Raw genomic sequence first — 12,448 nt, forward strand, 5'->3', positions numbered from 1 at the left:
TAACTTTACAGTAGAAATGGAAATAAGATTCTTCTTAATGAATGAGCTAGTTTTTCCAGCAATAAATGCTAGATGGAATATAAAACAAAAATTTCTCTTTACATTGTAATTTTTAATATGAAGACATTTGGAAAAATTCTGGAAGAACATTCGAAACACAAAGTTTTTTCATTGTAGGAATATAAATATCCTCAAGCTAGCAGAATTAGTTAGGATGTTTTGGGATCCATTAACATCTAATCTTGTCTCAAATTGGCTTAAAGAATAAGGCGCAAGTATTACTCAGTATAAAACACCCCCAAACAGGGAACACGAGGAGTTGATTAATTCAGCAGCACAATAGTGCAGTTAGAGACCCAGGTTTTCTTCCTACCCTCCACCTGTCGGCCTGGACAGCACAGCAGTTGGTGGGTGGCCAGCACAGTTCTGTGTTGTCATATGTCAACATCTGGCGGTGCAGGAGGGATGTCTTTTTCTTGGGTTTCTCTTTAAAGAGGATGAACGCTTTCTCATGAGCCCCCAAAGAGACCGCCCCTCCCATCTGATTGTTAGAAACCTCTCTTATCCGTCCACTCTTAGCAATCAATGCTGATGCGGATGGAATCACCAGGACTGCGTTGCAGTGATTAGAATGGACGCTTGCAGTGGGTCAGCATCCCAGCAAAATGGCTATCTAAACAAGATCAGTTTCTGGATTTGGGGCAGGAAAGAGTCTGTTAGGAGGGTAAAACAAAATCGGGCATACAGATGTGTCTGACTTCAGAGGCCGTACATCTCACCCCCATCATTTTACTTCTCACATTTAATAAGCAAAATTTCAAATAAATTATTAAAAATGTTTGCAAACTCTGCTTTATTCGTTTTTAAAGACAGAGAGAATTTCATAAGTAATGTTCCCTGCATGGATAGAATTAATCCTTTCTCCCAACATTTCTGAGATGGTCAAATCTGACCAGGTATTATCTGAGTGCCCCTCTGTGTCAATGTGTATTGTCTGTGTCATGCATGTAAAATAGAAAAATTAGTTGACGTATATGAAATAGATAGATGGTCACATGGACTGCCATATATTCATCTTAATGCTAATGAAAATATTCTCGTGAGTATTATAAAGGTAAAGAATAACAAACTAAATTGCACTTTAGTTGAAAATAGTATTAAACAGAAATGTCTTAAAAACACACACTTAAATAAACACTCAAGAGAATTAAATCTGAAAGCAGTTACACTACACATTGAGGACCATGCACAAATGAAACTGAATTCTTAGCGGATTTTTTTTTCCAAAACGGACAAAAATTAAGCTCCAGTAAATACATACACCTCATTTGAATATAACTATTAAGAAATAGAAATCAACATCGCAGGCGCTGACATTATTTTTTGTATAAGAAATGACCAGTGTTGTCTATGTTTAAAATCACACCCTTACTTCCTGGTTCAGTTTCACAGAGCGATTAGCACTTGGCCTTCCAACTCAAGTTTCACTATAATTATAATAGCAACTGACTGCATGTATATATTTCTACAAGAAAACAACATGATTTTTTCTGAAATTAATAATTAATAATATTAATATTTTTTCTGAAATTAATAGTTATTTGCATCAAGCCATTTTCCATATTCTGAGCACCCGAGGAAGCCAGCTTCACCTAGATCTATTTTTAGGTACATACGCATTTCTAGAAGAGCTGCTGTCTCCATGCTTGAGTTGTCCAAATCCTTATGAAAGACCCTTTTTTCCTCAAAGAAATGGGTAAAGGACAGATTTCTCAAACCAGCTAATTCTTTATAGGATTGTTAAGCCAGAAGTTTAAAATTAAGCTTTCTGAATCTTTTTGAGGTTGTCACTACAAGAAGCAAGCAGTCAGAGTAGATGTTTGTTTTATGCTGTGTTTCATCCATCAGACAAACTCCTGACCTCAGTTCTTTTCAAATATACTCTCCCATGTTCCTATCTACCCTCTCCTGAATAGATGGGACGGGAAACATGGGACTCACTTTGTTTATTCAGTTTGTTTCAGCTCTGTTGCAGGAGAATGGTTTACACTCCAATTGAGAAAAAGAAGTGGGTGAAAAGGAGCTGAACCCCGGAAGAGAACTGTTTCTCAGGTCCAGCCCTGAATAAACGTGAATGTGGTGAGCTAGTCAATGACTATGGACTGCTTGCTATCTGTTGAACAGAATTTCAGTTAAGTTATTGTCACACCCTTTCCTTTGCAGGAAACAGATCCTTGATTGATGGAGTAATAACTTCCTTTTGTTCCTCTAATAAGAAATTCGAGAGCACATAAATGCCACTTCGTTTTCTACCTGTCTTCTGAGAAACCGCGTTGTGTGATGGCTGTGGAGGACATCTCCTGGCCATGCCCAGTCTGGGCCAGCTGCCCCGCTGCCTTCGGTCGAGGGGGCACTAGCCCTTCTCTGCCAGGGCTGCCCGCTGGTGGTCCAAGACCAGCTCCTGGTTCCACACTGGCTGCAGGCAGACTGCTCAGTGGCTCTCCCAGGAGAGCAGCTGAGGGCAAAGGTGATTCCCTAAAGCAAGTTATTCCCTCTCTCTTCAGAACTTTTACAGCAGAACACGGAGCGGAGTGGCCTGCCAGAAGGGGAAGAATGTCCATTCACAGAAAGAAGCAGTGGCTGCAGGTGTCCAGGGTGGAAAAGAGAGTAATTGGTTTCTAGCACCGCCTTGAATTCTTTTATTTCTCTCTGTATTTAGGTACTATGAATGCATACACATATAATCTGAGAGAGTTTCAATTACTTTCAGTCAGAAAGTAATCCTCAAACTAGTCCTTTTTGAAAAAATTGAAATGTTATCTAGTATGTTTTACCGTGATTGATCTGGAAACAAGGACTGTCACAAAGGAGTTGTATTACACGAAAGAGTCTGCACGCTCACTCATAGAAGACAACTTCCACCTGAGAACAGCTAACTGGGGGGACCACGGGAATCACTAAAACCTTTTTTTAAACAGAAAAAAATTTTTAGGTCATTTTGAAAGGTCTTGGAACTTGCAGATGCAAAGGAAAAAACAACAATCCCAAGAGGTAAAAATGGATAAGGCGGATGACATCGCACTTAGTGAGACAAGGATGAAACAGGCGGTCCTGGGAGGGAGCTCAGAGACACCTGGTCAAGGTGACTATGTGCTCTTCTCCAGCTGGTGTGTGCAGCTGTGACCAGGGGACAGGTACAAAGACGTCTATTGCAGCACTGTTTGTAAGAATGAAAAATATTCCATGGACTGAATAAATGAAACATTCCGTTCATAAAATGAATGAATGAAATAGATTCCACATGACGAATGAATGTAATGAATGGAAATGAATGAAAAATGGGAACATCTTAAAGGTAGCTTGTTCTACATTCCTGTAAGTCTCCTTACAGCTCTCAGGGACAGTTATCACCCCATCCAACAGACGAGGACACTGAATCACAGGCGGGATTGGTGTCCTTACAGCCACGCCACGTCCAACAATAGAGATTTGAAACTATAGTCTCTGGATCAAGTCGGGTCGTCTTGTATACAGGTTAGATTGGGGCAGAGTCAGCGTAATGTGGACGAGCAGATAAGCTGCTTTAGGGAAAGAGCAGTTAATGACGGGACCCAGGCATCTGGAGCTGAGCTAAGACCGATTCTCCCCCAAGTGGTGTCAGACGGAGCAGGGGCTTGCAGCTCCAGAGGTGGGGACAGCAGAGGTGGGACAGCTCCGGGGGGCTGGCCATCCTGGGGGTGACTGCCTCTCTAGCAGTGAGTCCCAGGAGGAAGAGGATTGCTTAGGGTGCCTTTCCAAATGCATACACCTGCACATAAAGAATCCCCTGCGTACCTGATCTAAATAGGTCCCCCAAATTTAGGCACATTCTTCTTATTACATTGCTAAGGTGATAGTGGGGAGAGAGTACTCCCCAGCGGACTTTTATGCCTCGTCTGAGGACATTTCATTTTATTTCCCACTTAGAGACTGTTAATAAATCACTCTCCAGCTGACTACAGTTCAATGCTAGTGTACTTAGCTTATCTGACCTTGGCATTCATTAATTTTATCACACCAGCAGGAACTTATTAATGTTCTTTTCCCCCTTCCCTACAAAGCCACGTGGCCCCAAGTGGACCCAGTTCTCTCCTAATGCCTGAGGGGGAGCTCCTTAGACACCTTTCTATCTTAAAAGTTGTCCGGAGGGTGCTGGTCCAAACCCCCAAGTCCTTCCCGTCAGTAGATTTAAGGGGCCCGTTTGTGCATGAGTGTTCTGAGATGCCATTAAAATTCTTAACAAAAACTGAAAGTGAAATGAGGAAGACTGATTGAGCAATCACATAGAAGGGCGAATGCCAGGAAGACCTATCGTACCGTAGGGGCAGAGATGCAGCCGGGCAGAGAGAAGAAAATTCAGGAGAACTCTCGGGAGGGCGAGCGCCGGGCTGGGCCATGTAGTCAATGTAGGACATCAACAAACACAGATAACAGGAAATGATCCATTCTCTGTGGTCACTTATTCTAAGGGCCCGAACCTTCAAAGTTCGAGGAGGGAAATGGATGAGTCCACAGGGGAGCGGTCACGCCTTTCTCGCCCTAAGACCAGAGACGAAATGAAACTGAAGGAGACAGTCTCCATCCTCCCCCAGGAGGAAAGCCCCTCTGTGCGCTTCTCCAGAGATGGAAAGCTGCTGGCCGTGACGCTGCTGCTGGCCCTGCTGTCCTGCTGCCTCACGGTGCTGTCCTTCTGCCGCGTGGCCGCCCTGCAAGCGGAGCTGGGAAGGCTCCGGGCGGAGCTGCGGGAGCTGCCCGGCGCCCCCCGGGCGGGAGCCGCAGCCCCCAGGGCCGCCCTGCGGGAGGCTGCGGCCGCCACCTCCGCGCTGCAGGTGAGTCTGCGGCAGCCCCAGCCCCATGCTCCCGCGCCCAGACGCCCTGGCAATAACGGGGGGCTCTTCTCTTGGCAGGGGAGCTTGGCGCTACCAGCTCCAGGAGAGAGCAACTCCAGCCAAAGCAGCAGGAGTAAGCGTGGCCTGCCGGATGCAGAAGAAACAGGTATGTTTGGGGCACAGAAGCGGCTAGGAGTCAGGGATCCCAGTTCACAGGTGAGGAGGAGAGGGGAGCCAAACAGGACCTAGGAACTTGGAAACTTACCATGCCAGCCAGGTGTGGCTCCAGGGCAAAGCCAAGCCCTGGCCGATGTCATAGGCCGACAGCACGTTTTGTCCTACAGTGAGCAGATTTTGCGGGGAGAGGTATTTATCTGTGCGGCACTTTAGGAAAGGGGCAAGGGGCCCACATTTCCCCTCAAATAGGTAGTTCGCTCCTATGTCAGGAGCATCGTCTGGCAGTGCAGGAGCAAAGCACCACGTGCCAGTGCAGAATGAGCTTTTGTCAGAGGAGGGCAGCCAGACAGCATCTCCTGGGGGGCGTAGCCGCTGTGAAACCACGTGTAGATCAGCCCGGAAGCAGGTGCATGTTTGTGCTTTATTTGGTGTCTTGCTTTTTAAAAAAAGCTTATTGTACACACACACACACACACACACACACACAGATTTTAATGCTTTTCTTTAATGTGTGCTTTTCCTGGAGCTCCACACGTTTATAATCTTCTTATAATAGTTCCTTGGTGATTGCTACCTTTCTTCCAGCTCCACGTGTTCCACAGAACTGTATGGATTCCTGACACCTCAGGTTTGGTGGGGCCTCCCAAGACGTGATTCAGCTCTAGTTCCTTCATTTCAGGGCTGAGAAAGAAGCATTTGCATTGCATTTACTAATATTGCAATTTAACAAATCCTTGGTGCTGTTTCCCTTTTATATTGAAGGAAACTTTTCTTAAGCCCCTAGAATGTGCCAGGCAGGCTTGTACTAGGAGAGGTGTGTCCTTTAATCTTCACGGTGAGTGTGAGGCAGACCCAACAGGTGTAATTATTTACATGTATTTGTACTTCTGAACAGAAGTGCACGAGAGACAGAATAGGTGTCCTATCACACACACACACACACACACACACACACACAGGATGCTCCTTCTGTAAACTTATTTGTCACTAAATGCCTTATTCGTGGAAAAAATTCTTCCTCGTTTTATACAACCGTAAATTTTGTATCTGTTTATCATATCTTTGTGCCAATTATCAGAAACAATTGGGTTTAAACATTTTAAAACTGGAAAACACTCACATTTTTACTATACTTTAACACATCGATTATTTTCATATTTTGCGTTTTATCATCTATATTTTTTACATAACTGAAAAAATACAGTATATATATACTGTGGTATATTTTTGTATTCACTTATTACACAATAAACGTTTTCCTTGTTTCTAAGTAATTCTCACACATCCATATTTATTTGTTATCATACAATTATTTATCATGATCATTTCCAATTTTTTTGATGGAATGGAACATGCCAAAATTTTTGTGCAGATCTCTTTGTTTCTGAGGAATTGTATGCATATATTCAATATAAATTCCATACATGGAATGTCTGAGCCAAAGAGGATGAACATCTTTAGTACCCTTGCTACCTGTTGCCATACTGTTTTCAAAATGAATTACAAATGTATGCAATCAGAAATGCAGTGTACAAGTTCTCTACATTCTTACAGCATTTTATCTTTAAAAATATATTTTGGCTAGTTTAGTAGTTGTAAAGCAGTGCCTCAAATTTAATTTTTTGCTTGCTTACAAATAAGAATTATCTTCTTTCTGCATATTTTGATAACTTCTAATTTTATCTTCTGCTAATTTTTATTTATGACTTCCCTCATTTGTCCTAATTTTAAAATAATTTTGAATAAACTCTATATTAGGCATATTGTTTATCAAAATTTTGATGTAAATACTTTCACAATATCTTGCAGTTTTTTAAACTTGTATGGAGATTTTGCATCTGTATATTTTAATGTGATACACTTTTTAAATTTTCTGTAATACATCAAAGCTAAAAATATATTTGTTCATAATCTCTTAAGTAGTTTATTCTTTTCTCTGCCATTTTGAATTTTTTTAATTTAGTGTTGTAGTTTGGTATTTAATCCATTAGTCCTGGAGTTTATTTTGGTAGGTCATGTCATACTAACTTCCTTTCTTAGGAACTTCCTTCCTTCCTTCCTTAACTTCCCCTTTCTTCTTTTACTTTTTCCTTCCAAACTGTTGCTAAATATCTCGGCCAAATTCATTAGATGATTCTTTTTAACTCATTTGCATTGGAACGCTTACTATATTATATTAAGTTCCTCATTTATAGTTGAATCTATTTTGAGACTGTTTTTTTTCATTGATTTATTTCCTATTTATCTGTATTAAATATTTTAAGTAATTTTATAATAAAGTGAGCTTCAATGTCTAGTAAGGTGAGGATGCCTCAGTCTTCTTCAACCTTGTCTGCTAGTATTCCCCTGCCTCTAAATATTAATATTAAAAATAAACCCTAACTTTTCCATTCCAAAGAGGATATAGACTCATTACAGCAGATTTAAGAAGGAAAGAATTGAGTAAGAAATCAATAACTCCCTGAGTCCCACTTGACCAAAATATGTTCTATTAATATTTTAAAATTTCCTCCCATGTGAATATTTTTTCATATTTGTGTTACTAGGGCATCCAAAAGTTGTATACTGACAAAAATTTTCCCCAAATAATTTGCAATTTTTAGAAAGTTTGGAGAATAGCAGAAAGTTCTAACCAATGAATCAGAATGCACCCGGTTTCCATAGCCCAGATGTAGTCACTATGGTCATTATCATGGTTTGCCTCAGATTTTTATAAACCCTCATGTAGCATATATATGGTGTTTGTGTATATATATATATATGTATTGTATATATATACTGTATAAATATACTTAGTACATATATATCTCTAAATCTCTCTCTACATATATTTATAACATTCATAGATCCCAGATGAAAGGTGTGAAGACCAGAACCTTAGTGATAGGTGATATCAATTATTCCTGGTCAATGAAATTGGCATGAATGTTGTTTTAGACACTATCCTTTTGTGCAGGGAAAATTTATTTTGTTTAGCCTTACTCCAAAATTAATGCATATATATATACCAAGAAGGTTGTCTGAAACTCCATGATTTTTGTTTGTTTTCTGTTAAATACAGAATTTTAAATTTCACAATAAGACAGTTTTCCTTACATAGGTTTCACTATTCTTTCATAGTTAAATGAAAAAGGGTTTACTGCTATTAGAAGTCTTAGCATTTTCAAATAGCTTGTTAAACTGCTAAAAAACATAGAATTTTCAGTAAATGATATAGTGTTTGATCTCAAGCTTTTTTTTTTAAGCCACGTCAGTAGTACACTCAGTGGATTTAGACTTAACAGAATTATAATATCATTCTAGATTTTTTCTAAAATACTCTGCTTTCTGTATATACTCCTCAATATCAGTTTGCCATTATTTTATAACTGTGTCAAAAAGGTTCACAGCTGAATATTGCTAAGTAACATACCAGAATGTTACTCATTCTTATTTTTCTATAAATCCAACCCAAATTTCACCAGGCATCTCAATTTTATTGTGTGGATATTCAGTTTGTAAGTAAATTTCAGTACGTGGTGGGCTAGAAAGTCGAACCTCCCCAGCACACAGCAAGCCTAGTTATTGCGTTGGCATTTGATACTCATCACATATTACCTAGGAAGGTTGTTTTCTTTTCATTTGTGTATACCCCGTCTGTTCAACTAAAGAGTAGAGACTTCTGTGGTCTGGTCCTATTTCTCCTTTTGTATATTCATCATGACACTTGCACCCTGTAGGTATTCCATGAATATGTGTTCATCAATTTTGGGCTCAATATCAAATAAGATAGAATGATTTGGCATCATTTTTGGGGGGGGAGGGGATTTTCCCATATTTCTTCATTTGTCAGGTTTTGATCAAAGGCCATCTTATGAAATTTTTTTAACTTGACCTTTAAAATAACTAATTAACCAAAGAATCAGCATGATCATAAAGCTAAAGTCGCAGGGGCAGTCTGGAAACCCCTTGCTTCAGACTCTCTTGGTGCACCAGGTAGAGGCACTATTTGGGCTCATTGAAAAGTCATAGAGAAGCTCCCATATTCAGCAACTTCTTTAACTATAATTTCATGGGTTTTTAGCTTAAGTTTTAAAATTTTAATCGACATATTATTTACATACAGAAAAGGGCGTGTATGTTCAGGACACAAGTCAATGAAATTCACAAGCTGAACAGCAGTAGATGAAGGGCAGACATCACCATCAGCCTACACACCCATTTAGTATTTCTTGCAGACCACCCCCGGAGTAAACGCGCTGCTTTTACTTCATTCTAGAATTTGGTGCTGTGGCTCCAGTTTTGTTTTTCTTAATTATGTTGTGTTTCAAATGAAAGTCTTAGTAAGTTTCATGTGTTTCATAAGATAATTTCTGATTATAATATAACAAACAGAAATGTGGGGAAATCCAGGATTAAAATTGCCAAATGGCTTACAATAGCCAAAAATTCACTTTTAAGCCCATAAGTGTATTTGGAGATAGTCCCAATTAAAAAAAACAAAAACAAAAACACTAAAGTCACATGGCTTTGAAAATATTACGCATGAAAATTTCTTCACAGATGAAATCATGATGACCCATGTTTTGAACCTGCACTTAACTATAATTCTGTTTATCTTAAGAATCTAAAGATAAGCATCTTCAGAGTCCATCAAGAAAGTGAATTCTTCCAAATGGGTTCCTACTGAGCTAAAACAGTTTATTAATAAAATCAGGTGACCTTTCATTTTTTCCCTTGTTATTCAGTAGGGAATTTAAAAGTTATCAGAAACCCATGTATTTTAGATTATAGAAAGACAAAAATTGTTTTTTATTAATAATGTTTATTATATTCATCTCAACTGTAATATTAAAAATAGTGGTGAAAGGGACTTCCCTGGCAGTCCAGGCTTAAGACTCTGTGCTACCGATGAAGGGGGTGTGGGTTCTATCCCTGGTCAGGGAACTAAGATCCCCCTGCTGCATGGCACAGGCAAAAAGTTAAAAAAAACCCAAAAAACAAAAAAAGTAATGAAGTGGTGAAAGCATGTGCATTTCAAAGAAATATAAAAACAAGAGCAGAAAAATTTGCCCATATTTTACCTTTCAAATATTTCTTGTAAAATTCTGACCAATCTACTTTATTTTTCTCCATTTTTAAATAAACTTTTTAGTTTGAAATTATTTTAGAATTACAGAAAAGTTGCAGTAACAGTGCAGTGAGCTGCCATATACCCCTCATGCCGTTTCCCCTAATGTTAACATCTTATGTTACCATGGTACCTTTGTCACAACTTAGAGACCAACACTGGGATTTAACTGAACTCCCGACTTTATTTGAATTTCACCAGCTTTTCCGCTAAGGTCTTTTCATGTTCCAGGAGCCATCCAGGACACCAGAATGCATTTAATAGTTTTTAAAAATCAGAGTTTTGAATATAATGCACATAAATTAACACCTAATAGTATAACTAAAGTATTTCTCTGGGGTAAACATTTTTGTTGTTAAACATAAAGATATCAGTACTATTAATATTTTTGAAATATTAGTATTTCTTTCTTGAAATCCATAGTCCATTTCCTTTGCAAGAAAAGATGGGGTGTCTGAGGGGTCTGTAACATCCAGTCTTTGCTTCATTGGCATTTTGGGCTCAGCTGTAACTTACAAGGCTGTAAAGTGAGTGTTAAAAGCATGCAGTGTATAACTCAACCATCCTATTTGGCCCCAGATGAGGCTAACGGCAGCCTCTTACCCAGCAAGGGTGTGTTCCTTCCTAGAACAGAAACAGCTGGCTGCTGTCATGGTGATCTTTGACCAGAATCTTCCCTGAGTGTTATTTTTCTTTTCCCCTGCTTCAAATAACGAGAGCCTTCTTTTCAGTGTTGCAAGAGCTGGATTCTGTTCAATTTCCACAAAAGTATTTAAAATGGAAATAGTGACCTGGTAACCAAACCTTTGAACCCTGTTCTTATCAAGTTTAAAGTTTTGGGAAACAGAAGAGCCAGGAAGCGAATCAACCAGTGCAGCCAGAAGCGATACTGTATCTCTTCCAATCTTCCCTGACCTAGGAGGTCCAAGCACTGTTCTAGTTGTTGGGTATTGATTAGAAAACAAACAGATAAAAGTTTCCCATGCATTGGAGATTCCACTGCAGTGAGGTGGAAAGCCATAGAAAATAATCAATAAACATAATTAATGAGGAAGTTATAATACTAGAAAATGTCAAATACATTGCAAAAGTGAAAAATTTAGGGCAGGGTTAAGAGAACCAGCAGAGTTAAGGGTGAAGAAGGGTAAGAGGACATGTCTGTATTTTAAATAGGGAAGCCAGGGTAAGTCTTTCTATCTAATCCCTGAAAGCTCAATAATTCTTTATACTTTCAACATTTAAAAAAATTGCAGACATGCGTAGGTATTTTAAAAATAAATTCATAATGTCGAGGGATGCATTCTCATTAATAGTTCGTAGAAATGGGTGATATTAGTTTTAATGGTTAATTATGCTTTTTATAGGTCAAGTCCTACTTACAGGATCTGCACTGGGCAGCTGCTCTTTTGTTGTGGTGGGATTTTCTTTGACCTAAATAGACATTTCTCCAAAGAAGATACACAGATTGCCAACAAACACATGAAAAGATGCTCAACATCACTAATTATTAGAGAAATGCAAATCAAAACTACAGTGAGGTATCACCTCATACCAGTCAGAATGGCCATCATCAAAAAATCTAGAAACAATAAATGCTGGAGAGGGTGTGGAGAAAAGGGAACCCTCTTGCACTGTTGGTGGGAATGTAAATTGATACAGCCACTATGGAGAACAGTATGGAGGTTCCTGAAAAAACTAAAACTAGAACTACCATATGACCCAGCAATCCCACTACTAGGCATATGCCCTGAGAAAACCATAATTCGAAAAGAGTCATGTACCACAATGTTCATTGCAGCACTTTTTACAATAGCCAGGACATGGAAGCAACCTAAGTGTCCATTGACAGATGAATGGATAAAGAAGATGTGGCACATTTATACAATGGAATATTACTCAGCCATAAAAAGAAACGAAATTGAGTTATTTGTAGTGAGGTGGATGGACCTAGAGTCTGTCATACAGAGTGAAGTCAGTCAGAGAAAAACAAATACTGTATGGTAACACATATATATGGAATCTAAAAAAAAAAAATGGTTCTGATGAACGGAGGGGCAGGACAGGAATAAAGACGCAGACATAGAGAATGGACTTGAGGACACGGGGAGGGGGAAGGGTAAGCTGGGACGAAGTGAGAGAGTGACATGGACATACATACACTACCAAATGTAAAATAGATAGCTAGTGGGAAGCAGCCGCATAGCACAGGGAGATCAGCTCAGTGCTCTGTGACCACTGAGAAGAGTGGGATAGGGAGGGTGGGAGGGAGATGCAAGAGGGAGGAGGTATGGGG

At 39.4% G+C, this 12,448-nt stretch overlaps 1 protein-coding gene across 1 annotated transcript in view; it reads left to right on the plus strand.

Moving 5' to 3' along the window:
• Nucleotides 1–12,448, plus strand: part of TNFSF13B (TNF superfamily member 13b) — an 84,275-nt gene that overhangs the window by 46,261 nt on the left and 25,566 nt on the right. The window contains exons 2-3 of the mRNA XM_036831347.1: nt 4,509–4,868; nt 4,947–5,034. Of these exons, the coding sequence (XP_036687242.1) occupies nt 4,539–4,868; nt 4,947–5,034 (418 nt within the window). The 5' untranslated portion in view covers nt 4,509–4,538. The remainder of the gene's footprint in view (nt 1–4,508; nt 4,869–4,946; nt 5,035–12,448) is intronic.

Source organism: Balaenoptera musculus, chromosome 18 (assembly GCF_009873245.2).
Source record: "Balaenoptera musculus isolate JJ_BM4_2016_0621 chromosome 18, mBalMus1.pri.v3, whole genome shotgun sequence".
NCBI lineage: Eukaryota > Metazoa > Chordata > Mammalia > Artiodactyla > Balaenopteridae > Balaenoptera > Balaenoptera musculus.